General features: G+C 50.8%; 3 protein-coding genes across 3 annotated transcripts; all 3 read right to left on the minus strand.

Moving 5' to 3' along the window:
- Nucleotides 1–4,813: 4,813 nt before the first annotated feature.
- LOC139599965 (C-C motif chemokine 3-like) lies at nucleotides 4,814–5,785 on the minus strand. The gene is made up of 3 exons (XM_071447727.1): nucleotides 5,629–5,785; nucleotides 5,305–5,413; nucleotides 4,814–5,132 (listed from the first exon to the last, which is right to left on the minus strand). The coding sequence occupies exons 1-3, from the start codon at nucleotides 5,699–5,701 to the stop codon at nucleotides 5,039–5,041; spliced, it is 276 nt and encodes a 91-aa protein (XP_071303828.1). The 5' UTR covers nucleotides 5,702–5,785; the 3' UTR covers nucleotides 4,814–5,038.
- A 6,788-nt stretch (nucleotides 5,786–12,573) lies between these two features.
- Nucleotides 12,574–13,665, minus strand: LOC139599893 (eotaxin-like). Its single transcript, XM_071447584.1, has 3 exons — nucleotides 13,552–13,665; nucleotides 13,095–13,212; nucleotides 12,574–12,761 (listed from the first exon to the last, which is right to left on the minus strand). The coding sequence occupies exons 1-3, from the start codon at nucleotides 13,619–13,621 to the stop codon at nucleotides 12,662–12,664; spliced, it is 288 nt and encodes a 95-aa protein (XP_071303685.1). The 5' UTR covers nucleotides 13,622–13,665; the 3' UTR covers nucleotides 12,574–12,661.
- A 1,144-nt stretch (nucleotides 13,666–14,809) lies between these two features.
- Nucleotides 14,810–15,815, minus strand: LOC139600125 (C-C motif chemokine 4-like). Its single transcript, XM_071448031.1, has 3 exons — nucleotides 15,725–15,815; nucleotides 15,278–15,392; nucleotides 14,810–15,163 (listed from the first exon to the last, which is right to left on the minus strand). The coding sequence occupies exons 1-3, from the start codon at nucleotides 15,795–15,797 to the stop codon at nucleotides 15,058–15,060; spliced, it is 294 nt and encodes a 97-aa protein (XP_071304132.1). The 5' UTR covers nucleotides 15,798–15,815; the 3' UTR covers nucleotides 14,810–15,057.
- Between the last annotated feature and the right edge of the window lie 11,060 nt (nucleotides 15,816–26,875).

Here is a 26,875-nt window from a genome sequence, read left to right on the forward strand (position 1 = left end):
GAAGAATTGTGGTGTGCAGTGCAAGGAGGGTGAGAGAGGCCTGAGAATGGGCCACAGGGGTCACTGAACAATTTCATCCTTTGTTTTCCTGCTGGAAAGGACATGGTGTTCTGATCTCAAACAGCAAAAAAAAAAAAAGGGAGAAAAATCCTGCAGCAGTGAGGAGCTGCTGGGAGATCACCTGGGGAGAGGGAAGTCTGTTCCTAGAGTGACACAGCGAGTGGAAGTTGTGTTTCCTCTGCCCTGCTTGCTCTGTTTCTCTGTAAAACCATGTGCTCTAAGCCCAAGGGCCTCTCCCTTCCCTCAGAAGCCCTGGGATGGGGAACTGTGCAGATGGGAAACTCCTCAGGGTGCCCCTGAGCTGTGGAGGGCAGCCAACGTTCAATCCTTGGAGACAGCACATCCTCTGCTGGGACCCATCTCTCAAAAACCAATTTATTCCCACCTCCTGCATGATGCAGGCTTGACCTGGCCCTGGAATTTGGGCACCACCAGGCACATGTGCTGAGCCCTGACTCATCCTGACCCTTTCCTGCCCGTGCTGCTGCTCTGGAGCCCCTTCCCAGCAGCAGGATGAGTTCACATCTTGCCTCTTGCAGAATCACACCCAGAGCGAATTCCTTCCTCTCCCTCCTTGCAGAGATCCCTGTGTCTGGCTTGTTCCTCTGCTTGTGCCCTCTGAGCCACCCAGGGCTGCTGCCTCTCGTGCCCAAGGTGTTTGCTGGGTCCTTCCCAGAGCATCCCTGCCACTTGTGCCCCAACCTCAGGGCTGTGCATGGGGCTCCAGGCTGGCACCTGTCATTTGTCATGGCCACCTGAGCTCCCAGCCTGGTGATGGGGACACAGTCCTGCCGTGCTGAGTCCTTGCTTGAAAAATCACCTTTTTTTCACTCGGCTTTATAGGCAAAAGGCAGCCCCAGGTGCAAAACTGTGACTGTGGTCACAAGGGTTTTCAGGATGAAGAAGAGGTGAGAATGTTGACTCTATGATCAGAAGGCTTGATTTATTCTTTTATGATATATGTTACATTACGACTATACTAAAAGGCAATAGAAAGGAAAAAGTTTCTTGAGAAGCTAGCTAAGCTAAGAATAGAAAAAGAATGAATAACAAAGATCTGTGTCTCAGACAGAGCAAGAGCCAGCTCTGCCATGAGTGGTCAAGAAATCCAAACACCCACAGGAGACCAGGTCTACCTGTTGCATTCCACAGCAGCAGATAACCATTGTTTACTTTAGTTACTGAAACTGCAGCTTCTCACAAGGAAAAATCCTAAGAAAGGATTTTTCATTAAAGATGTCTGCAACACAAAACTTGCCTGCGTTTTGTTATTTCTGGTTCTCTGCACTGTCTGGGCTCTTCCCCACCTTCCTGCAAGGCATTTTTGGGGGTGGCAGGGTCAGCTCTTTGGAGGGACACAGGGGAGCCCATCCTGGGGCTGCTCTGAGGCATTTAGCCCAGGTAAAAAGCAGATTTCACACCAGAAAGCATTTTGAATCGGGAGTGATGCCTCTCTGGGAGGAGGAAGAGGCTTTGTCATGCTGAATTACACCCAGCAGGGTGCAGGCATGGAGGCTGCAGGGAAAAAAGTGACTCTGAAAAGGATGGGAAAGGGCTGATGGGTGCCATTACTCCTGGCTTGGTCCTAAAAGCAAAGCAAAGGTTTCACAGCTGGGGAATTCACAGAAGGAAAATTCAGGAGAAAAGCAGGAGAGAGTGTCCAGAGCGACAGCTTTGGCTGGCATTTGGGAGTGAAGGGATGCTGTTGGTGCTGGGATTCACAGATCAGGGGGGATAGGAATAGTTCTCCCTAAAATGTGAGTCAGTCCCACATCCTGTGGTTGAAAAGGAAAGGGATCCAAGCAGAGCCCAGGATTAGTCTTGTCCCTGTTAATTCGAAAGAGAAATTCCAGAGAAAGAGGAAGTTGACAGAAAAAGCCTAAAAATTTCAAATAGTGCTATAAAAATCTTTCAACTCAGCAGTGAGGTGGCCCAGGAAGCTCTGAGGGATTTGGTCAGAGATGAGGATGTGGAGGAAACCAAAAGGAGAGAAAGAAAGAACTAGAAACCTCTGATGATCCCAGAGGAGAATTGATGTCCTGAAGCACTGCAGAGATGGTGGCACATGCCAAGGACAGTGAGCTGGGATGGACACACGCAGGGAATGTGGAGAGTGAAAGGCTGGAACCACAAAATGAATCCAGCCCTGAGGAGCAGCAAAGGGTCAGCTTAGGCAATGGGGGTGCCTGCACCCAGGCTGCCTCAGCTCTGCTCCTTCAGGGCACAGAATGAGGGGTGTTAGAGGTGGGAGTGTCCAAAAAGGATATTCTGGAGGAAATGGGGCAGAAGTGCTGTTATCCTGCTGCTCCAGACTGAAGGGATGAGCTGAGCAGTGTCAGGGGGAGGCAGCTCACACAGAAACCACCTCCAGGCCCGCAGGGGAACGAGTGAAGCTTGTCCTGGGAAGGAGTTTCCTGGTTTGCTGGTGCTTGGACAGCCTTGGAGAACATTGGATTCCACAGCAATGCTCCTTAGAGGGACACCTTGGGCTCTGAAAGGCCTCTGGGGATTGGTCCTTGTGAGCACAGGGCAGCTCTCCTGGGAAGGAATCTCAGCTGCAGGATGGTTGTGGAACGTGCTGGTGGTGATGCCTTGAGAAGGCTGAGCTAGAACAGAGACCAGACAGAGCTAAAGAATAAAGCAGGGGTTTATTAAAAGGATCTCCTCAATGGATCCACCTTGGGCAGCACAAGAGCCCAGCCAGGGCTGCACCCAAGATGAACCAAAATGGTCACAAAATGAACCCAAGATGAACCAAAATGGCCCCAAAATGCACAAGCGCTCCCGGGGTCTCTCACTTTGATCAGTTCTGCTCCATTTGCATTTTGCAGTTCATTGTCCCATTCCAGCTTTAGCCCCTGCAGTCCCACCCTGCCTGTTTTTCTCTCTCCAGCCCATGGTGTTTGTGCTCTTGGGGCTGAGATTTGGGTCATTTGTCCTTGGTCCCCAGCTGGAGCAGGAATTGTTTTGTGTCCCTGCTCTGTGCACAGAGCTCACCATCCCATCATATGAAGCCCAGACCCACACACTAAAGCAGCACAGAATGTGAAAAATAGAAAAGCCAAAACCTGTGGCATCAGTGGGATTGGTGTCCATGGGAGCAGAGCTTGGTTTTTATCTTGGCTCAGAAACCTGCATGAGAACATTGCAACATCCCTGTGCAAACCTGCTTTCCTCTCCGTTGATTTCCAGCCTGTCCTCACACCAGCAGCACCTCCTCCCAACCCCTGGTGCCTTCACATGGACCAGTCCCTCATTTTTCAACCCAAACTGACCCCTCATTAACAGAGGTAATGTAACTCTTTTCATGGTAACATCAGTCCTGTGATGTGTGCCAAGGGCTTTTCCCTGCCCCAGCCATTCCCAGCTCCCAAACTGGAGTTCCTGTTCCTGTCATCTCTGTCCCCACCAGCGGGATCCTGCTCTGCACTGCTGCCTTGGATCCTCCTCCAGCCCTCAAGGTCGTTGGAATCCCTCTGTGTGATGTCCTGGCCTGCTCCAGATTGATGATCCCATCTCATTTTGCCTCATCAGCACATTTCCTCTGCCTTCTCCTGCTTTGTGTGCCAAGGTCATTAATGCAAATGTCAAGCAGGAAATTTTTTGAGGCAGAAACTCAAGGAACTGTGTGGGTAAGCCCCTGTGAGTGTGACACAGCCCCTTTGAGCTGAAGCAATTACCATGCCCCTTTCAGGCAGCTCTTGACCAAATTTACTTTTCACATGCCAGTCACATCTTCTCTGCCTTTGCTCATAATTTACTATCTGGCCTTAATTCAAGTGTCTTCCTGGAGCCCAGATGAGTGGAATCTACTGCATTTCCTTCAGCACAAATACCTCTGAACTTACAAAAGGCTGCTATTAGGTATGGTATTTCAAATATGTCAGGATAATAAGTTCACACAAAAATAGTTTCCATTATATCAATGTGCCTGTAGATGGAGAGTTGGGTGGCACAGAAATTTGGGTCTGCTGTCCCCATGTCCTGTGTCCTGTTTGCTGGGTGGCAAACTGGCTGGTGGTGTCACCAGTGGCGTGGGACAATGGATCTGCAGCTCAATTTTATTATTTTTTTAGCTATTTGCTGATGGATTCAGTAAATGAGAATAATGGTGATGTTTTAACTGTTCCTAAGTGGTGTTTTCCTTCATCAAAGACACAGGAGCTGCTGGGAGGGGACAGAGTCAGGCCAGGTGATCCAAGCTGACCAAAGGATTTTCCATCCCATAGAAAATCCTACCCCAGTGTTGTTCTTCTATTATTTCCAGAGTCCCATATTGTTGTTATTAGATTTCTAAAGTCCATACCTCTCCGGTGTATTCTCATGGCTGCAGCTCTTCACAGACTCCTTCTTCTGCACACTGTTCTCTCTCAGGCCAGGGCTCCTCCAAGGCTCTCCTCGACCGGCTTACCCGCCCTCTTTTATCCCGGTCATCTTCATCAGTTACAGCTGCAGCCCATCAAGGGCAACCGGGACCTCTGGGGCAAAGCCTCTATAGACATATTCAAATACATTTCCTCTACTATACCCCAGCTCTCCTGTGGCACCACAGGTGCTTCCAGAACATTCCCCAAAAAAGAGCCTCCACTGGCAGCCCCAGGTGAGACACAGGTGTCACCTGTGGGGACAAACTGGGTGGCACCAGAGCTGGACCCAGGCTGGGAACAGCAAACCCAGGGGTCCCCCATGGTCCCTTCTCCCACCTTGGTGCAAGGAGGCATCAAAACTGACCCCTCATTAACAGACACGTGGATATGATTGAAATTATCTTTATTTTAGTGTATTATTCTGACATAGTTTAAATAGTTTCTAGAAATTATTTAAAAATAATGCTTAGAAAAACAATATTTAGTTTAACTTAAATAAGTTAAATAAAATAATTTTCTCCTTTGAAGAAGGCTGGGGGTCAAATCCTCTCTGTTGTGCCGGAGTCTGGAAGCTGTGCAGGGGTGGGATTGTGGCTGTCAGCAGGGAAGGCTCAGTTTCCCAGGCTCTGGAAGTGCTTCTGGAGCTCCTGCACCCATTTTTCCTGCGGATCTGCACACAGCTCTCTCTTCTTCAGGGTGATCATACTGCCAGGACAAAACCTGCCTTGAGCTGCTGGGCTGGGGCAGCGGGATCTGAGTGCCAGCAGCAGCACCCTGAGTGTCCCATGTGTGTCCCCTGGCAGTGCTGGCACTGCTGGGCACTCACATCACACCCCTGTGTGTCCCCAGGTCCCCCCTGGCCCTGCTGGGTACTCACATCACTCCTGGCTTGCTGCAGGAGCTGCTGGTGTCGAACACGGATCTGACAAGGCGCTGAGGGATGGGGTTCTTCTGGTAGGTGAAGCAGCACTTGGTGGGGACACCATCTGTGAGGGCAGGGGACACACACACGGCTCTGGTGAGAGCCCAGCACAGCCTCTGCCCCCTCCAGGGATTTCCACATCCCCTGGCAGAAGCCCCTCTGGGCAAACCCCAGCTCCAAACCTGCATCCCCCAATGTGACACAGACCCCCCAACCCTCCCCAGAGCCACCCTGCCAGGGCTGGGGCTCTGCAGGAGGACACAGAGATGCTGGACTCACCAAGGTGACCTTCAGCTGGGGAGCAGGTGGCCAGGAGGAGCAGAGAGGCCAGGGTGGCTGCCAGGACCTTCATGGTGCTGTGGGCTCTGAGAGGAGCTGGGGCTGGAGCTGGGGAGGCTGCAGGATTCTGTCTGTGGCCCTGGGGCTGTGCTCCCCTTTTATCCCCATCCCAGGGGTGGGTGCAGGGTTTCAGAGAAGGAAAGTGAGGACATCATACTAGGAAATCATGCCTAAAAATTATGTTAGGATCATTCATTTTTGCTGAGCTGGAAAAGGCAGCGAAACCGCAGAAGGGGAAGCGCCGTCCACGAGGCTGCGGCTTCCGAGGTGCTCCTTGGGTGCCTGGTGCTCCCAAACCGTGTCAGAGCTCTGCAGCAGCTCTGGGGGTGCTGGCAGAAAAGCCCTGCCAGGAGAGAGATGCCAGCTTCTCCCTGGGTTTGCTACAAATGCCACTTCTCACCCTGCTCCACCATGGGGATCCAGAGCGGGATCCACAACCACTGCACGCACATTCGTCCCCACTGATAACACCAACTCCTGCTTGGACAGGGAAAATCATGAGGGAATGAGGTTGTGTCGAGCTAGAAGTCACTGTGGGCCTCACATTTGTCCCTTTTTGCTGGTGGTTGGTCAAAAGAATAATTTCCTTACTGGAAAGGCTGCAGAGACATGGAGTCCCTGCAGGTGTAGGTGCAGGGCCTGGACTCTGGTGCCCTGCTCCAGGCCAGCAGCTCACCCTGCCACCCTCCCCTGTCCCCTGGCTGGATTTACACCTCTCTAAGGGTTTCATTTTTTGCTGCAGCCCACCCTGCCACCCTCCCCTGTCCCCTGGCTGGATTTGCACCTCTCTAAGGGTTTCATTTTTGGCTGCAGCTGACCCTTTCCTCCCTTTCCTCTGACTGAAGAGTTTCAGTTTTGGCTGCAGCCTCTCAAGGCTGAAGTTGTTGCAATAACTGCTTGCCCACTTCTTCCCAAGCAGGATCATTTAATCAAATTTAATCTCTCCTGGTTTAGCCCCAGCAAGCAGAGACTCCCATGGCAGGACACAGCATGGAGGGTTGGAGGCAGAGGGAGGAGAGGATCCTGCTGGTACCCACTGGGATCAGCTCATTGCACATGAAATCTCCAGAAAACTGCAGAGCGACTGAAAAAGAGCAGCATTTGCAATTCCAGAGGGTAATTCCCCAAACACCCCCCTCTGCTGCACACCCAAACAGAGTGAGCTGCCAAAATCATTCCTTCCTCCATTTTTTTTTGCCTTTCCCAGCCTTTTCCTGATGCTGCCACAGAGGGTTTGCAGTTACCAAGCAAACCCCAGCTTCCCCTGGCCCTGCTGCTGACCCTGCCTGGGCTATGACTAATTCCTGACTGATTCAAGGGAAAAGTCCAACTGCCCAAAATGCTGAGCCATGGCACTGCCTGTTCTTGTCCAGAAAAGCTTCCCCAGCCACCAGGTCCTGCCTGGTGTCAGCAGGACAGGGAATGGGTGCAAATCATCTCCTGGAGCTGCTCAGGAGAAGCTGGGCAGGGCTGATCTGGCCTTGGGCTGGTGGAAGAACAGGTCCAGCTGTTCCAGCTGTTCCAGCTCTTTCTCCACCTCCCAATTTTCAGCTCTTTCTGTTTCAGCCACTCTGTGCACGGGGCTACAAATGAATAAATAAATTAATAAATCCTTTGGATTTGCCAATAACCATTTGTGGTGGTTGAGGAAGGCTTGGAAAATTCACCTGCTGTAAAGGCACCTGCTTGTGACATGTCCCTGGATGCACAAAGGCAAAAGGCTCAATTCCCCAGAGTAATCCAGATCTGCATTAATTTATTCTGTTTTTCTGCCCTGCTGATTGCAAAGACACTGACAGTTTTCTCTAGAGCTCAAAGCACCCTCTGTGTGCAGAGGAATCCCAAGTTCAGGGCAAGCCAGTGGAAGTTTTTTGTGTTTTCATGACCCTCTCTGCCTGTAAACCCACAGAGATCTCCCCACAGCTCTGCCCTGCAGCCACCCCTGGAATTCTGGAATTCCCTCCTGGAATTCTGGCACCTCTCCTGCCTCACCAGGGCCAGCTGGGTTTGTGCATGGGGGAGAAGTGGGAGAGGGACTGACAGGAGGAAAGAAAGCAGGAATTGCTGTCTGGGTCCACCACAGGAATGAGATCCCGAGCTGTCCAAAGCCTGGATGGATTTTTTTCTGGAGAGAGCAGCCCTGAGCTAGGGATGAGCTGAGCTTGGCTTGGTGGGTGCCCAAACAGAGGGAAAAGGGGCAGGATGGGCAAGAGAGCAGCACTGGGGACCAGCAAACACCAGGAGCAGGGTGAGGAATATCCCACAGCCAGAAAAGCCTGGAAACTGAAATCAGGGCTCTGTGGGCGCTGCTGTTTCCAGAGGATGAATTCTCATCTGGCAGGAACCACAGAAAATCTCACAATTAATAGATTATTTCTGATGGGAAAAGCAAAAACATTTCCTCTTTGCTGCAGAAGTGACTGGCCAAGCTTTCAGTTCTCCATTCAGCTGAGGGCCGGATGGGACTTCTTACTGGACGCTGATGAAATAGTTTCCATTGTGACTGGAACTGAGGATATTACAGAGAATTGCACAAAAGTTCAGCTCAGCAAGAGCAGGCAGTTGGTGTTTAATTCTGTTTAAGGAATTAGATAGCAGGAACTGATATAAAGGGAGAGTGAAGAAATGACTTGTGGTTTTATTTCTCCTGCTGTGGAAGATCTCTGTGAGCAGGTGATGTTGGAATCCAGCAGAGGAACAAGAATTTGGAGGGGAAAGAGAAACTTCAGCTTTACAAATTCAAATTTGAAAAATTAAAGAAAGAAAAATCCCATTAGTTAATGGGGGGAGTAAAGACCCAAAGATGCCACTTCTTTTTTGGCTTGCCTGGTTATGGTTGAGTACTCAATACCACCAAAATTTTGTGCAGCCAGGAAAGAAAAGTGAAAAAAGAACAAATAATAAATAAGGAATAATAAATAAGGAATAAATAAGGAAGGAAGAGGCAAATAATAAAGAGAACAAATAATAAATAAGGAATAAATAAAGAAGGAAGAGGCAGTTGAGGCAGGTGCAGCCAAAACAGAAAGGGCTACAAAGATTCCCATAAATTGCTCCTGAGCCAGGCTGTGGCCACCTCACCACCAGATAAACTCACATGGGGTGGAGGAGTGAATGTGGCACTGGTCTCACAAAATCTGATGATTTTGGCACTGCCTTGCATGAGTATCCCAAAGAAAAGGAGGGAATTAGTGTGAAACCCCCTCACCCCCTGGGGCTGTGCAGAGGGACCATCCCTGACTGAGGGCAGGACAAGGGGGAGCAGCAGGGACAGTGTGGGGCCAGAGCAGACCCCAAATTTGCCGAGTGCCAGGATGAGGAACCCCTCCCTTTGGGCTCTTATCCCAGAAATAAGGCATAAGAGGAGAATCCCAGAATATTATTGGTCTGGAAGGGATCCATCAGCATCATTAAGCCCAGCTGCTGGCCCTGAGGCAGAGGATGCTCTGGGGAGCACCAAAGGGATCAAAGCAACCTCTGCCTTCCCCAAGGCAGGAACCCAGAGCAGGAAGAAATGAAAGTCACCGCCAGCACCTCGATCCCGTGCAAGTGCAGAGGAAGCCACAGGGGTTGTGCAACGTCCCCCTGGAAGTGACACTCATTGATAAAAATGCTGCAAAGGGCTCCTGTGGCTCAGGGCTGCGGGGAGAGCACGTGGCAGCCTCACGAGCTGGCCCTGACCCTGCTGTGTGGGGTTTTCTGGGAATAATTCTGCTCTCAAAGCACAGTTCCTACAGCAGGCCCTGCTGATGGATTTGTAGCTCGAATTTCCAAAAGTTCCTTCCCTCCCTGAGGATCCTGTGGTAAGACCCCTGTCACATTCATATTTTCTGAAAAATCCCCCTGCCCAGGATTCTTCTCCTAGGGAGCTGAGAAGCCTCAGAGAAAAAGGAAAACAATATTATCTGATTTGCTTCTCCTGTGTTTTGATGCTCTGGAATGTGGTTGGAAATTGTTTATCCAACATGTGAATTGTTGGATAAACAATTGATAAACTTGTTAAATTGATAATTGATAAATAATAAATTGTAAATTGATAAACTTAAGTTGGATAAACTTAATGACCAATCACAGCCAGCTGTGTCAGGACTCTGGAAGAGAGAGTTCACAAGTTATTCATTATTATCCTTTAGCCTTCTGTCTGTATCCTTTCTCTATTCTTTAGTATAGTTTTAGTATAGCATTAATATAATATAATATAATATAATATAATATAATATAATATAATGCAACATAACATAATACAACATAATATAATACAACATAACATAATATAACATAATATAAATTAGCCTTCTGAGAACATGGAGTCAGATTCATCATTCCTCTCTTTGATGGGGGTCTCAGAAAATACCACAGACCCCCAGCCCAGGACAGGTTTTCAGTGGTCAGAGTGGCTTTAGCACCAGACTGAGAGGAAGAATGGTAGGGAAAAGAACAACCTCTCCCAGGCAGGAGGCTGCAGCACACCTGGCATTCCAGAAAATCCCCCTAAAATTAATTCTTAAATTAATTAAATTAATTAAGGAATTATTAAACATTTCTGTGCTGACATGATCCCCAAGAGAGCACTGCATTTAACCTGAGGCTGTAGGGAAGGCTTCCAAAATTGAACTGAGATTATGAGTGTGTAGTTTGAATAGAAATGTGTAATATCACATAGTAAAAAACTTAGGGTTTGAAGTTTTAAATATAGTAATATATATAAAACAAAATTGAAGTTTTAAGGCAAAAGCTAGTCCTTCTTCTTCTTCACCTTCTTCTTCATAGGTTTGAGTGGTACTGTATAATTAAATCAGAAAATCCTCATTGTGGGCCACGAGTAATAAGTTATTAAGTTAAAAGTAAAAATAATTTAAGTGTAATTTTTTACTTAGACAGTTTGTCCTTAAAAAGCCTTGTAGAGAGAGAGAGAGAGAGAGATACAGCTCCATTTTTAGTTTATTTTTAACTCTCCATTTAGTTTCTTTTTGGTGCTGCAGAACTCACAGCTTGTAAGACTGTAATATAAATAAGAATTAATAAACATCTAAGTCCAAACAAAAAAATACCATCCCACACATTTAATTCCAATCTTTAGTGGGATCAGAGGGGGATGATGTTCAGTGAAAGGGGGGTGATTTGGCACTGCAGCCACACGTGCCTGATGCCCTGGGAAGGCTGGCCTAGAACAGAGCTAAAGAATAAAGCAGGGATTTATTAAAAGGATCTCCTCAATGGATCCACCTTGGGCAGCACAAGAGCCCAGCCAGGGCTGCTCCCACGATGGACCAAAATGGGCACAAAATGCACAACTGGGCACGGGGTCTCTCACTTTGATCAGTTCTGCTCCATTTGCATATTGGAGTTAATTGTCCAATTGCAGCTTTAGCCCATGCAGTCCCATCCTGCTTGTTTTTCTCTCTTCAATTCACCATTATTAATATAATATAATATAATATAATATAATATAATATAATATAATATAATATTATATTATATTATATTATATTATATTATATTATATTATATTATATTATATTATATTATATTATATAACATTATATAATATAACATTATATTATATTATATTACATTATATTACATTACATTATATTACATTACATTACATTATAATCACCATTATTTAAGAGCATTATTTATGCTCTTGGGCCTGAGATTTGGATCATTTGTCCTTGGTCCCCAGCTGGAGCAGGAATTGTTTTGTCTCCCTGCTCTGTGCACAGAGCTCAGCATCCCCTGATATGAAGCTCAGGAATACACACTAGAGCAGCACAGAATGTGAAAAATATCAAAGCTAAAGCCTGAGGCATCATGCCTGCCACCTTCCTGGCACCCAGCACCACCAGGGACACCGAGCTGGTGCCCTCAGCCCCACCCTTGGCAATGTTTCATCTCCAAGGGGTTCAGTTCTTCATCATCTGGCACCTCTGTGTGGGCTCCGTGTCTGAGTCAGATTCTTGGGGTGAATGTGGCATTTGGGTGTGATCCCCACCCCTGGGGGTGTCCCAAAGATGTGTCACCTGGGGATGTGGTTTGGTGCTGGGTTAGTGCTTGGACTTGGCCTTAAAGGTCTTTTCCTTAATGCTCCCATGATTTAGAGAACCAATTCCTGCCCTGTCCTTCACACATCCCAAATATTCTGCTGGATCCTGGGATTTCCAGCACCAAGGAGCAACTAGAAAAGTCTGGTTAACTCTCATTTTCTCTGCAAAAATTGAGAATTGCAGTTACACAGTCCTAGGCAAGAATATTCCTTCTATTTCCAGACCTGTTCCAGGTGATGTAGTCCTGTGGGCATTGTGGCAGATTGATTGTTCATTGATCATTGATTGTACAAAATTGGCCATTGATTGTACAAAAAATGCCCTAAATGGGGGCAGATAGATGACAACAAATCTGGCAATGTGTGTAAAGGCGTCTTTAAGAGTGAGGCATGTCCTAGCTCATCAAAAAGATGATTCAAGTGAGTCACAAACTAACAGGGAAGTGAATAATGCAGCGTTTTTCTGGAGAAACTGCCTGCCCATAGCTGGGATGGGTGCCCTGTTTGGGTGACAAGCTGGCTGATGGCCCAGGGGTGCTGGGACACCCAGCTGGGGCTGTCACCAGTGCTGCTGCCCAGGGACTGAGCCAAGCCAACCCCTAAACACCCTCAAACACCCCAGAGGGAATTTTTCTCACCTTTATCCCCATCCCATGGGCATCCTTAAAGCGCACAGCTGGGCAGGGCTGCTCCACCTTGGAGGGGAGCTGGGCCCTTTGGGTTTCCTGGACTATTCCTGGGGAAATTGAGCCTGGATATGATCCATTTTCTACCCAGGACTGACATCTCACTCCAGCTACAGGTTTATTTACAAGAGGGTTTATTGAGTGCAGGGGGAGGGGACAGAGCCAGCTCTGTAAATTAATGACACAAAAACCACACAGAGAATCACGAGGTACAATAAATAGAGGTTTGGGGAAGGCAGCTTCACGTGGAGGTGCTGTTTGGCTCCTTCTGCCTCCTCAGGTACTCCTGGAACCATTTCTTCTTTGGGTCCACGCAGACCATCCCCGTCAGCAGCTTCACACTTGGAGGGGAAAGAAAATCCCGAGTCAGCCTGGGAGTGCAGGATCCCCCCAGGGATTCCTGCAGCATCCTGCCCCCCTTTCCCTGCCAGGGCTGGCTCCTGGCCTGCTGGCAGCACAAATGGGGCCGTTTGGGGCAGAGCATCACCCCTGGGGCTGTTTGGGTCAAGCAGGGAGGGAGGTGAGTGTGAAGAGCCAGGTGAGGACAGCCCCACCACGGGCAGGGGACTCATTCTGGGGAGTGCCCAGAAATGGGGATTGCTGGGGAAGGAGGGTGAGCGAGGTGAGGATGGGGCGGAGGGGAGGAAGGCTGGCTGGGAGCTGGGGTTACTCACAGAACAGCCCTGTGGGTGCAGGTGGATGGTGTTTCCTGGTAGCCCAGGATCCTGAACTCCGGGATTTTCCGGCGGGAGAACATTTCCTTGGAGCAGCACTTGGGTCTGGAGCTGCGGACTGAGAGCAGGAGGGAGGGTTCAGTGCTCTCCCACCCCTGCATGAGGGCTATGAGCTCTGCTCCTGCTCCCTCATCCCACAAAGGGAGCATCTTGCAGCCCCAGGGGCGATGCTCTGCCCCAGGGTGTGAGCACCCTGCCCTTAGAGCTCCCCAGCTGGGACTCTGGGGCTGAACCAACCCCATTTTTACTCATTTGGAACAAATCCAGGCCAGCCCCATGCTCAGGCAGCTGCTGATGCCCCACAACCCCACTGGAGCTGAGCTCTCCTCCCTTTCCCCAGCCCCAAATCCCATCAGAGGAAAATCTCCGAAGGGAAAATCTCCCTGCTGGCACTTACAGGACATCCCCTGGCTTCCAGTCCAGGCAGCTGCCAGCAGCAGGATGAGCAGGGCCAAGGAGATCTTCATGTCCACCCCGAGCTTCTGTCAGCACCAGCAGCTCTGGTTCTGCTCTGCCCACCAGGAGCTTGCCTGCCCTGCTGCCTGCAGCCCTGTGGGATTTATAACAACCCCTGCCAGGCTTTCCATGACAGCTCTGCACCCTCCCCGTGGAAAGAACCGCTTGGATCTCTCCATGAGGGGCGAGTGGTGAGGGGAAATTCCTCCTGGCAGCCACTCTGGCCACCGTGACACCCCAGGGCTGCTGAGAGGTGTGGGAGAGGCTGGTGATGCTGGGCTGGGAGCCTATTTTGGGTTGGGTTGTGGCCACCAGCAAAGAGCACAGGATGATGCTCACACTTGTGAGTTCCTGTGCAAAAACCACTCCTTGCCATTGGCTCTAGGGCCTCTGCTTGCTCTGGGGTGGTGGCTGGGTTTGTTTCTCCATCTGTCACACACATCTTTCATGGAAAATCCTTTCCTTAGGATTCTTCCTCCTGAGAAGCTGAGAGGCCTCAGGAACAACATGTAACCAATGGTTATCTGCTGCTGTGGAATGCAACAGGTGCATCTGGGATTGGTCTCATGTGGTTGTTTCTAATTAATGGCCAATCACAGCCCAGCTGGCTTGGACAGAGAGCCCAAGCCACAAACCTTTGTTATCATTCTTTCCTATTCTATTCTTAGCCAGCCTTCTGATGAAATCCTTTCTTCTATTCTTTTAGTATAGTTCTAATATAATATACATCATAAAATAATAAATCAGCCTTCTGAAACATGGAGTCAGATCCTCGTCTCTTCCCTCATCCTCAGACCCCTGTGAACGCTGTCACATCCATCACCCACTGCAGGCTGGCTCTGCCACTGTCACAGCACCCATCACATTTCCTGGTGGCATTCCTGGGGGTTTGGGCTGGCTCAGGCGTCCCTGAGATCCCTCTCTAATGGAATTTGGGCTGTTAATTAGGATGGTGGATGAGGAGAACAGGAAGCCCCCTCCTCCCAGCCATGTTGTCCCTCTGGTTCTTCCCCAGATCCCTCCTGGGTTTGGTTTGGCCCCATTCACCCCTGGACACCCTCACAGAGACCTGGCTGAAGCTCCAGCTGCTGCTGGCTCCTTGCTGATCCCAACACCTGGGCAGGAAAGGCGGCAGCAGGACCTGCCCAGGCCCCAGAGACTCACGCAGACAGATGTTTGCACGTGGGAATCACATTTAATTCTGCTCAGAGTCGACAAAAAACAACTGTGGAGCTGCTCCCCCTTCACCCCCCGCCTGCTGCAGCCTCTCCATGGACCACAGAGGGTCTGGGTATTCCATCCTGCTGGGCTGGCAAAGGCTGGAAAAGGCCCCTTCCTGTGGTGAGGGTCATGGCGATGGGGAGGATGTCCCTTGTGAGCTGCTCCATGCAGAAGTGTCCCCTCTGCCGGGGTGGTGTCCCCCTCAGGGCTGTCCCCAGCCTCCCCACTAGCTGGGGATGGAGAAGGAGCTGACTTGGAAGCTCTGCTGGTACCTCTTGACCCACGCTCTGCTGGCCTGGGTGCAGATCTCCTTCCCGTTCCTCACCTTGAAGCTGGGGCACAGAGAGGCTGGGGTCAGTGGGGACCCTAACACTGAGCTTCTGGGGGGCTCAGGGGGTCAGGATGGAGCCAGCAGAGCGAGGCAGGGGTGGGTTTGGGGTACTCACATCACAGCCTGGTGCGGGCACTCGGGGCTGGTGGGGTAGCAGGCCACCACGTTGTCCCTCTTGATCCTTCTGGTCTGGAAGTTGAAGCAGCACTTGTCTGGCATGGCTGGAGCTCCTGGGGGGCAGCACAAGCCTGGCTCAGCCTGGAGACCCCCAGCCCCTCCTCAGCCCTCCTGCCATGGCAGTGGCAGCTCTTTGGGGGGGATCCCCCTGCGCCCCATGCATGAAGCAAACCTGACCCCACAGCCCTGGGTTCTGTCCCTATCCCTGGGTTCTGTCCCTGTCCCACAGCCCTGGGTTCTGTCCCCAGCCCACAGCCCTGGATTCTGTCCCTGTTCCCCCCATCCCTCGGTTCTGTCCCCATCCCAAAGCCCTGGATTCTGTCCCTGTCCCCCAGCCCTGGGTTCTGTCCCCATCCCCAGCCCCTGGGCTGGGGGCAATGCTCACTCTGAGCCAGGCTGTGCCAGCACAGCGTGCAGAGGATGAGGAGGGCACAGACCACGCTGGAGGCCATCCCCATGCTGGGCTGTGGCAGTGGCTGAGCCGCCTGTGCTGGGGCCAGCCTGCCCCGGCTGCTTTTATGGGGGATCTTCCCCCAGGGCCAGGGGGAGGGCCTGGCCCCTGCCACGTCCCAAAGCACAGAGGGAAAGTGATACTTCATCCCCTCATCCCCTCCCCGGCCCTGGGAAAGGAAAAATGTGCTCCCAGGCCGTGCTTCTGGCACTGATGGGCTTGGGATTTTTCCTGAGCTCGGGCCCCCAGCGTTGGGGCTGATGGACAGGCTGTTCCCAAAGCCTGGCTCTGCACCCTCAGTCCCTGGGCAGGCTGAGCCCAGGCCTCGTGGAGGGGAGGTGAGAGGGTTTGGGGATGTCCTTTGGATGGGTCAAGGGACAGCCACAGCATCCTGCAGGGTCTCCCATTGTCCCTGTCCTCCCCCTGCCCTGCAGTTTTGTATCCTGGCCCTGGGGACCACCAGCCAAAAACCCCCCAAAAAACCCAGCCATTGAGAAAATAAAGCTGTAGAGAAAAACCACAAAACATCGAGAAACAGCTTCTGCCCGGTTGCATCAGGCACACAAACTCCTCTGTGCATTTTTGGGGGTGTTTGGGGCCCAGGGGGAGGACGGGCAGGTGGCTGCACTTCCCCACTCTCGGTGCCAAAGCAGCAGCTCATGTTCTTGGCCGTGCTGGGCTGGGAAAGGCAGAGGCCAGCGAGGGAATCCCTGGTGGATTTTGCCTGGCTGCAGCTGTCAAAAAATCCCCTTCTCCCCCCAGCCCTGCAGCTCCCAGGACACCTCCCAGCTGCCTGCAGCTGGCGCAGGAAGGGGAGCAGCGGGGAGAGGCGGAGGCTGCGCTGGGAAGGCTGAGGGATCCCAGGGTGCTGGGGACACAGCCCTGCACAGAATCACAGATCCACCAGGCTGGAAGAGACCTTAAAGATCGAGTTCAACCCAGCCCCAACACCTCAGCTAAACCCTGGCACCCAGTGCCACATCCAGGCTTTGTTGAACACAGCCAGGGATGGGGACTCCACCACCTCCCTGGGCAACCATTCCAGGACTTTATCACGCTCTCTTTAAAAAGTTCTAATATCCAGCCTGTATTTCCCTTGGTGCAGCTTGAGACTGTGTCATGGACTGCCTTGGGGTGCTGCTCCTGGAAGGGGAATGTGTGACCATGTTCACAGGGGTCTGAGGATGAGGGAAGGGATGAGGATCTGACTCCATGTTTCAGAAGGCTTGATTTATTATTTTATGATATATATTATATTAAAACTATACTAAAAGAATAGAAGAAAGGATTTCATCAGAAGGCTGGCTAAGGATAGAAAAAGAAGGAATGATAACAAAGGCTTGTGGCTCAGACTCTCTGTCCGAGCCAGCTGGGCTGTGATTGGCCATTAATTAGAAACAACCAACACAGGTCAATCACAGACCCACCTGTTGCATTCCACAGCAGCAGATAACCATTGGTTACATGTTGTTCCTGAGGCCTCTCAGCTTCTCAGGAGAAAAAATCCTAAGGAAATGATTTCTCATAAAAGATGTGTGTGACAGGAATGGGAATTTGCTCTTCTCCAAAGCCACTTCCCAGAAACCAGCCTCAGTTTGTTTGGGGTGACAGGGACGTGCCAGGGCATGCCCCAAGGGTGGTGGGAGCAGATAAGTGGGGTTTGTGTTTGTCTGGCAGAGCTGAGCACCTTTTGTCATCCCCCAAATTCCCAATTCGTCCCTCCCGGGGGAGCAGAGACGTCTCTGGCTTGGCCCTGGCCCAGCCCTTGGCTCTTGGCCTTTCCCTGACTGGATCCATCTTTTTCCTCATCCCTTTTCCTACCCCTACGCACCACAGAGCTCCTGCTGCAGCTGGGGCAAACACAGCCCTCTAAGGGTAGAAAATGTTCCCTGGAAAACAAAAGGAAGAACAACAAAACAGGGTTTATCGTTCTGGGAAAACCCTTTTAATGACTCCGAGGTAAAATTGCATTGCAGGAATTTTAAAAATTGCAGCAGGAAAAGAAGGCCGGGAATGACATTCCCAGCTCATCAGTGTTTGATGCAGAGAAGGGCACGGGACATGGGCAGAATCTCTGCTCTGAGGTGGCCCCAAAAGCCCACTGATCCCACAAATCATCTGGGCTGGAAAACATCTTCTTCCTCCCTTTCTTCCCCTGTTTCTGTTGCTATGGAACACGAAATAAAACAACGCGGACACACAGCTCTCTAAAGTAAAAAAAGAAGAAAGTTTAATTTCTAACTTTAATATTTACAGATTTCCAAAAGCGACAGTAGATTAGAAGATGACAGTGCTACCTCTCCAATGACACTAAACAAATTAACAGTTTATTAATTTTTTTCTTTATTAATTATTTTTTCTTTATTAATTATTTTAGTTTATTAATTATTTTCCCCGTAAATAAATACCGAACAATAATCTATTTACATAAAGCCCGTAAAAAAAAAATCATTACAAAAATATAAACATCAGAAGGCTTAGAAAAAAATTAAAGAAAAAAAACCAAAGCAGCACTGTTGCTCTGTGGGGGCTCTGTGCCTGCACCCCCAGCTCTGAGACAGCCTGGGACACACAGGAATACCCCGGGACACACCGGGACACACCGGGACAGCCCGGGACACACCGGGACAGCCCTGGAATGCCGCTTGCCCCCGGGGCAGAGCTGCTTTTCCAGCCTGATGCTTTATTGATGCTGCATTTCCCTCTCAGCCGATCAATAACCCCCGGGGCAGCTGCTGCAGCTGGGGCAGCCAAAGTCAGCCCGGGAGCGGAGCTGCTTTGTCAGGTCAGGGCTGTTTCCAACAAGGATTTGTTTGATTTGCTCTTCTCCCTCTGCTTGGTTTCTTCTTCTCCCTTTTCAAGCGTGGTCGGGTCAGCTTTTCCATCTGACGCGGAGGTAACCACTGAATTCACACCCCGTTCGTGCCATTTCCTTTTTTAAAAGTCTTTGTCCGGCCCCAGCCACCCAGGACTTCCCCAGCTGCTGCAGAGATGGTTTCTATCAGATTGGGTCACCAAAAAAAAAATGTCCCCAAAAATAGGTGTCCCCTTTGCCACCCACATCCCTGCGGAGCCCAGCTGGATTCTGCTCCCAGAAAGCAGAAAGTGGAGATGTTTTGGGGTACATTTTTTTGTCCAAGGCATTGCCTGGCACCCAGCTGGCCTGAGACTCCTTCCTCCTGTGGAATTGAGATGGAATGAGTGCTGCCATCCTTTTCCAGGGGAGATTTTACCAGGAACATCACAGCTAAATCCAATTTCAGACATGTCTCCTGTGGCAGGAATGCTGAGCATGCCCCAGGTGTTGCTGGAAGAAGCTGGTCCAGGCTTGGACCAGCCCATGTCACCCTTACTTCCCTAATTCAGGCCCAGGGAAAGGTTGGGAGTGATGCTCCCACCTGTAGGAAGTGGAAACACCGTGAAAAACATGGCTTTGTGTGGCTTTGGTGTAAATCTCTGGGGATTTGGGCTCTTCTCTTGATTATGGAGCTGTGTCCCCACATCCCGCTGGCCCAGAGGGAGAGCAGCCCCAAAGGGAAGGAGTTTGAGCCCAAAACAGGGGTGGGGACCTCAGAGAGGTGAAAAGTTCCCATTTGGGATGACAAACTCTTTCCTCATCTCCTGAGTGAAGGGGTTTTGTGGTTGTCCCCTTGTCCTTGGGCACAGAGAAGGGGTTTTTGGGGTTATCCCCTTATCCCTGGGCACACGGAAGGGATTTTGTGGTTGTCCTTTTGTCCCTGGCCACAGGGAATGGGTTTTGGTAGTTGTCCCATTGTCCCTGGGCACAGCACAGAGGTTTGATGGTTGTCCCTGGGCACAGGAAAGGGATTTTGTGGTTGTCCCCTTATCCCTGGGCACAGGGCAGGGTTTTGGTGGCTGTCCCCTTGTTCCTGGGCATTTCATCCTCTCTCAGCTGTCCCGAGGTGAACTCTCCCCGTTCCCCGCACATCTCCGGGTGCTCACTGACTCATTTCCCGTGTCCTTTGGCCCCGGCATCCTGGCTGCCCCCGCAGGGACGGCCCCGGCTCAAACGCTGATTTCACACCCAACTCCTCTGCCTGAGATTGCGATCAGGGCTGGGCTGCTCTAGCTGAGCGAGCTCTCCCCAGCCCTGGCCTTTGAAAACCCCGAGTTCAGAACTCAAATAAACCCAAAGCCTCCTCTGACTCCTGATCTGCAGCCCCATTCCTGATCTGCAGCCCCATTCTTGATCTGCAGCCCCATTCCTGATCTGCAGCCCCATTCCTGCAGTTTCCACTCTCCTCATCATTTCCCAGCAACCTGAAAGGCACAAAACACGAAAAAGAAGGATAAATCCCAAACCAGCAAGGAAGGTGCTCGCAAAATCCCCTGCACCCAGGTGCTGGGATCAAAACTAATCCCGACAATCCACACTGGGAGCTCTCTGGGTTTTCTCCAGGCTACAGCCCCAAGGCTGGACAGTGCCCATGGGATGCAGGTGATGGGTGAGGGCGATCAGCATCACCAGGGTTTGGGGAATTCTGTTTCAGCCCACCCGAATCCCCCTCCCCGAGCTGGCCCCGGCTTCCCGCGGTGCTTTCCCAGCTATCAGCAGCTCCGATCTGCCTTTGTGGCCTCGGTGACCTTTTTCACACGTATTTTCTGCCACCGCCTGACCAGGGAGGAAAAGACACCCCAGGGGAGATGAATTCATTTCCTCCAGGCCCACCCCGGGGTGTTTTCCTTGAGAATCTTCCCCTGGCATCGCTCCGAGCAGGTGGGGTGGGTGGAGCCCCGGTGGGGACTCCCCTTCCCCCGTTCTGGAAATTCCCCTAAAATGCTTCCAGAAATATTTCCTGGGCTGGGAGTGGGGAAGGACCTTCCTGATGTCCTCGGGAGTTTGCTGCAGGGAGAACCTTCCAGGTGGGAAGTGTTGGAATGGGACAGCTCAAAGGGGATGAGGGAGATGGTGGGGGTGAAGATGGGGGTGAGGATGGGGATGAAGCTGGGGATGATGATGGAGATGGTGAAGGGGATGAAGATGGGGATGAAGATGGGGATGATGGGGATGAAACTGAGGGTGAAGGTGGGGATAATGATGGAGAGGATGAAAGGGATGAAGATGGGGATGATGAAAAGGATGAAGATGGGGATGATGAAAAGGATGAAGATGGGGATGATGAAGGGGGTGATGAAGGGGATGAAGACAGGGGTGAAGATGGAGATGATGAAGGGGATGAAGATGGAGATGAAAATGGGGATGAAGCTGGGGATGATGATGGAGATGAAGATGGGGATGATGAAGGGGATGAAGATGGGGATGAAGATGGGGATGATGAAGAAGATGAAGAGATGGGGATGAAGATGAAGATGGGGATGAGCACCAGCTGTGCAGGGCTGGGTGAGCCCCGGGTCCCTCTGTCCTTTTTGGCCCCTCAGGGTGTTCGTGGCAGCGGCCCAGCCCTGATCTGGGAGCGGTGCCAGCCCCGGGTGGGCACCACAGGGTTTGGGGCACGGCGGCAGCGCCGGCGCTCCTGCCTCCATCCCAGCAATCCCTGGATGTTGTTTTCCCGGCGCCTGGCACAAGATGTCAGTGCTGCCCCACGAACGGCTCTCGGTGCTGCTCCTCCGCACGGCCTGGCCGGGTCACGGTGCTCATTGGGGGTCCCAAATCGGGGTGCAGCACCCCGGGGTCCGGACGTGCGCCCCTGTACCCGCGGGGACCCACCTGGGCCTCTCCCTGCTGATGGAGAGGCTCCCAGAGCAGTGGGCGATGCTCAACCTCCCCTGTGGAGGCACCACGAGGCTCCCGGACACCTCCAGAACCACGGGAATCATCTGGGGAGGGATCCAGGAGGAAAGAGGATGCAAAAGGGAAAAGAAGCTGGGGATGAAAGAACCCAAACCCTCTCCCAGCAACACGTGGCAAAAAGGTGGGGGGGGGAACCTCCCTCAAAAGAGTGTTGACAAGTCTGGAGGCTTCTGGGACCTTGGCTGACCAGGAAAATAACACATCAAAGACCCCACGTCCGCCTGAAGACAGAGAAAAACTCCGAGCCAAATGTTCTATGAATATTTAACTACCATCAATATTTAATGAGCAGATAGAGGGAGATTAAGAGCAGAGGGATCCATTCTCCCTGCTTGCTCCAGCCCCGCTCTCGGGTGCTGGGGGACTCTTGGAGTCACACTCAGTGCCAAAATCGGGGTGCAGGGACCCCAAAGGAAGGGATAGAGCCCCCCCAAAAGGGAAGGTTTTGTTTTCCAAGCCTCACTCTGGGAGAGGGCAGAGAGAACTCTCGCATGACCTGGGTGTTGTAAATCCAAACCAACCAGCCAAGGAAACAGCTAAAAGTCTTTTTGGAGATTCAGGATCCAAAAAAGCATCACTGCCCATCAATGGATTGGCTGCTGAGGGCAGCAAACGCAGCTGGAGAGTGCAGAGGGTGGGTCAGGATCCAAGCTCCAGCTTTTCCGGGGGGCAGGGAAAGCTTTGTGGGATCGTGGTGCTGCTGGAAGGGCTCAGTTTGGGATGCTCTGTGGGGCTGACCTCGGTGGGGGTGAGCTGGAGGTGACTTCTCTTGCTCTGGATCCATGCAGGTCCATCCATGTTCTGGATCCACCCAGGTCCATGGATCCATCCACGCTCTGGTTCCTACCAGGTCCATCATGGATCTATCCTGCTCTGGATCCATCCAAGTCCATCATGGATCCATCCAGGTCCATGGATTCATCCATCATGGATCCATCCAGGTCCATGGATTCATCCTGCTCTGGATCCATCCAGGTCCATCATGGATCCCTCTTTCTCTGGATCCATCCAGGTTCATCCTGGGTTCATCCTGCTCTGGATCCCTCTTTCTCTGGATCTATCCAGATCCATCACGGATTCATCCAGGTCCATGTTTGTCCCTTTTTGGGCTTCAAATCCCCTTCCTGCCCCGGTGCCTGGGGACCCCTCCAGCTCTCAGCCACAGCCATGGGTACAGGGAGGTGCTGCCCGTCCCCAGGTGTCCCCCAGCCTGTCCCTCTCAGCCACAGCCACAGGGACAGGGAGGTGCTGCCCGTCCCCAGGTGTCCCCAGCCTGTCCCTCTCAGCCACAGCCACAGGGACAGGGAGGTGCTGCCCGTCCCCAGGTGTCCCCTGGCTGTCCCAGCCCGTCCCTCCCCAGGAGTTTCCTGCTGATGCCTTGCCCGGGGTGTTGAAGCCATCTGGGGCTGGGTGCCCAATCCACCATGAATCCCTAATGACAAATCCTGTTAGGTGGCAGCAGGGGAGGGGAGGGACGCTCCGTGTGCACTCCTGGGCCGTGTGTCCTCATTGTCCCCTGAGGCAGGGGCACATCTCTGCAGCCCCCGGCGCTGAGAGAGGTAGAGGCTCAGGGATGGAGGGATTTCTCCTGTTTCTCATCTCTTACCTGCTCAGCTTGGATTTAGAGCCCATTTTTTTAGGGGATTTGGGGATTTTAGGGGACCTTGGGAGCTGCCTTGGCTGGAGGGGGCTGGAGAGGGCAGTGAGAGCCAAGCTGGGATGGTTTTCCAAGGGTTTTCCCTGTGCTGTGGCCAGGACATGAGGGATGATGTTGTCATCTGATGGCAGGGGTTCCACACTCCTCTCTCCTTATCACAAAAGTTTCACACCTTGGTGTTTCATGTAGGCAGCTCCTCAGAGCACTGACTCTTTCTTTTTCCAAGGATGTTCCAAGGAATATTCCAAGGGATATTCCAAGGGATGTTCCAAGGGATGATGCAAAGGATATTCCATGGGATATTTCAAGGATGATCCATGGGATATTTCAAGGATGTTCCAAGGGATATTCCAAGGATGTTCCAAGGCATGTTCCAAGGGATATCCCAAGGGATATTCCAAGGGATATTCCTAGGATATTCCAGGGGACGTTCCAAGGGACGTTCCAAAGGACGTTGCAAGGGATATTTCAAGGTTGTCCCAAGGGATGTTCCAAGGGATATTCCAAGGATATTCCAAGGGATATTCCAAGGGATATTCCAAAGGATATTCCAAGGGATATTCCAAGGGATGTTCCAAGGGATATTCCAAGAGATATTCCAAGGTTGTCTCAAGGGATGTTCCAAGGGATATCCAAGGGATATTCCAATGGATAGTCCAAGGATGTTCCAAGGGATGTTCCGAGGGATATTCCAAGGGGCGTTCCAAGGGATATTCCAAGGGATGTTCAGCTGGCTGCTGAAACACTGCACCAGCTGCTTTGCCACCAGCCCAGGCCGGGCTTTATTCCCCCCTCTTGCTTTCCATGGATTTAATTTTGATTTTGACGGAAATAGATTTTTATTTTTATTTTTTTTCCCCCACCACAGCACGCAGAGCTGGGTGAGCAGCGGGAACGATCCTGGGGGGGAACCCTCACCCTTCACAGGGAATCCGACCAACCCCAAACCTCCTTTAGCCACCAAACCCAGCCCAGCCCCCGCCGTGCCCGGGGGGGACGGGCATTTCTCGGGATCACTGGGGTATAAAATCGCTCCTGGGGCGGGGAGGGGAGCGGGGCTGGGGCGTGCGGGACCTGCTGAGCCCTGCCCCGCTCCCAGATCTGGGCCATTCACCACCACTCGAGACTTTTAGCGCCCCGAGCAACGGCGTGTTCTGCTGATGAGTTCTTTCTGCTCCAGTAATTACAGTGAGGAATTTGTCAGAACGGAGCTTTCGAAAAGCCTTCTCGTCTTGCTCTGATTTTACCTGGAGTGTAAAAAGTCATTAGTACAGTAAAACAGAGGCTGGGCTCGGGCGGAGAGCGCGGCACACTCAATATGCACAGAAAAAAAAAAAAAAAATTAAATTATTGTTTTTCTCTTCTCCTCAGATGGAGTTTTCCTTGATTGGAGTTAGCAGGATGAGGAGGAGAGGCTGGAAGGTGGGGATGTGCTTTGTCTTTCCTGGGGTCTGCTGGTCCCCTCTGTTAGGAAAATTAATCCACAAGCACCAGAGGTTTATGTCCAAAAAGGAGACAGAGGAGTCCTTTCTGGTTTTATTTGAATAAAAGGAGAGGCCATGGGGCATTTCCCTGGGATCTCTCGAATTTTTGGAGGACGCAGCCTCCTTTTTATCCCAATTTCCCAGGCACATTTCCCTTCTCTCTTTCCCCATTGGCTGAAGTGTTTGAGAGGTTCAGACTTCCCAAAACACCTGATACCAAAGATTTCCCTCTAATGTACAACCCTCCCTTTTAATTTTTAATTCTTACAGAATTTAGGGTTTTTTCTTCCCTGTTGTTCCTTTCATCTCTCAATGTCTAATTTCATTTACCAGCAAACCTAAAGTTTATTTGTAAAAGCAAATATCTTTTTCCATTCATCAGCCAGTGGAATCCTTCCCATTGTTTATCTCCCAGAGCTGGTTTTATCTCCCAGCAGACCCAGAGCTTGTTTGTAAAGACAAATCTGCCATTCCTCTCACCTCTGTCCCTGCTATTGGGGACAATTTTGGTTTCACCCTCTCCCAGCAGCTTTTCCACCTTCTCTGGTGCCTGTACAGTCCCTGGAGAGCAAATCCAGTGGAAAACTCAGCGGGCTGATGTCCTGGATCGCCTGGGGCTGCCAGCAAGCCCAGGGTGGGGAAAACTCCTCCTGATCCCAGCACGGCCTGAAAATAGCAGCAGTCGTGGTTTCAAAGCCTTGGGGCTCGGGTTTCAGGATATTAACAGATGTCAGCTGGAGTCTGGGGAGCTCAGGCTTGAAATGGGCCAGGAGAAAGAGAAAAATCATATCAATAGCACAAAAAAATGTGGAACTGAGGACGGGAGGAGTCGTGGAGTGGGTGTCAGCAGCCTCCCTATTTTCGGCAGGGAACTGCTACTCTCCAGGAAGGTGTTAAAAAACAGGGTTTTTAAAAAAGTTTATGGTCGGAAAATAATCAAAATTTAGCAAAATATAGGTGGGGTGAAGAGGATTTCTCATCCAGAGCTCTCCTCCATCTGCCTCTGTGGCGCCACATCCATTCCTGGTGCTGCTTTATCCCTGTTCTGCCTAAAACTGATGGGAATTTCCACCCCCATGGCTTTGGGGGTTTTTAATTTTTTAATAGGTTTGAAAAAAGAGGCATATCAGTCTTGGGCCCTAATCAAAGCATTTTGGGTTCTATTTAATTAAATGATAACTTTGAGGGCTGAAAGGAAGGGATTTTAGAGGGGCTGCTTGGATTTCAGGGCATTTCCAGCATCCCTGAAGGCAACTTGGAAGTGAAGAAGGGATTTCAGGACAAAGCCTCTCCCTCTGCCAGTGTGAAACCCAAACTGTCAGATTTCCTCTCTCTCCTTATTTCATGAGCAACTTGGCCAAGTTTGATTGAGCTTGCAAATGGTTTTGGTGTCCCCAGATCTGGTTTTGGGGCTCAGAAATCCTGGGGACTGGGAGAACATTCCCTGGAGACTCCCAGGTGCCAGGCTGGAGTTTTGGATGCTTAGGGAATTATTTTAATTTTTAAATTAAAATAAAATTAATATAATAATATAATATAATATAATATAATATAATATAATATAATATAATATAATATAATATAATATAATATAATATAATATAATATAATATAATATAATATAATATATTTTTCTATTCTATTTATAATATAATTTTAAAATTAAAATAACTCAGTAATTTTTTGATTTTTTAATTAAGATTATTTTTTTATTAATATGATTAATCCACACGCACAACAAACCCCAATTTCTGCTTTTCCATTTCCTTTCCTGAGGAATTTTGGAGTGCCAGGACCCATTTTTCCCTTTGCTGCACCCCAACCCCACACACCTGGAACTGCCCTGCTCTGCAATTTACAGCACCCCTGGTAAATATTGATTATTCCCTCTGCTAAGCAATGCCATCCCATTGACAAATATTGATTATTGCCTCTAATTAGCGATGTGCTCCCCCATATCTGTGCGTGCTGGGAAGGCAGGGCTGCCTCGTGCTCTGCTCCTGGGGTAAATGGCAGGTGAATGAGATTAGGAGCTGGGAGTGAGCCCTGCCTAAGAGCCTTAACTGGCAATTCCCAGAAAAAGGCAGGGAAATAATTCAATATCCCCCGTGTGACGCCGCCGTGGTGGAGTCAGGCTCGGCCCGTGGGGCAGGGAGCCTCCAGAGGGATCC

Source organism: Agelaius tricolor, unplaced genomic scaffold (genome assembly GCF_023055355.1).
Source record: "Agelaius tricolor isolate 1412-34295 unplaced genomic scaffold, bAgeTri1.0.p SCAF_25, whole genome shotgun sequence".
Lineage (NCBI taxonomy): Eukaryota > Metazoa > Chordata > Aves > Passeriformes > Icteridae > Agelaius > Agelaius tricolor.

Coding starts and splice junctions, on each gene's coding strand:
- LOC139599965 (XM_071447727.1), bottom strand. CDS start 5,701: ATGAAGGTCCTGGCAGCCACCCTGGCCTCTCTGCTCCTCCTGGCCACC. Junction 5,414..5,628: donor CCCAGCTGAAGGTCACCTTG/GTGAGTCCAGCA, acceptor CTGCCCTCACAG/ATGGTGTCCCCACCAAGTGC. Junction 5,133..5,304: donor TGCAGCAAGCCAGGAGTGAT/GTGAGTACCCAG, acceptor TTGTCCTGGCAG/TATGATCACCCTGAAGAAGA.
- LOC139599893 (XM_071447584.1), bottom strand. CDS start 13,621: ATGAAGATCTCCTTGGCCCTGCTCATCCTGCTGCTGGCAGCTGCCTGG. Junction 13,213..13,551: donor TGGAAGCCAGGGGATGTCCT/GTAAGTGCCAGC, acceptor TCCTGCTCTCAG/TCCGCAGCTCCAGACCCAAG. Junction 12,762..13,094: donor TGCACCCACAGGGCTGTTCT/GTGAGTAACCCC, acceptor TTCCCCTCCAAG/TGTGAAGCTGCTGACGGGGA.
- LOC139600125 (XM_071448031.1), bottom strand. CDS start 15,797: ATGGGGATGGCCTCCAGCGTGGTCTGTGCCCTCCTCATCCTCTGCACG. Junction 15,393..15,724: donor CTGGCACAGCCTGGCTCAGA/GTGAGCATTGCC, acceptor GCTGCCCCCCAG/GAGCTCCAGCCATGCCAGAC. Junction 15,164..15,277: donor TGCCCGCACCAGGCTGTGAT/GTGAGTACCCCA, acceptor TCTGTGCCCCAG/CTTCAAGGTGAGGAACGGGA.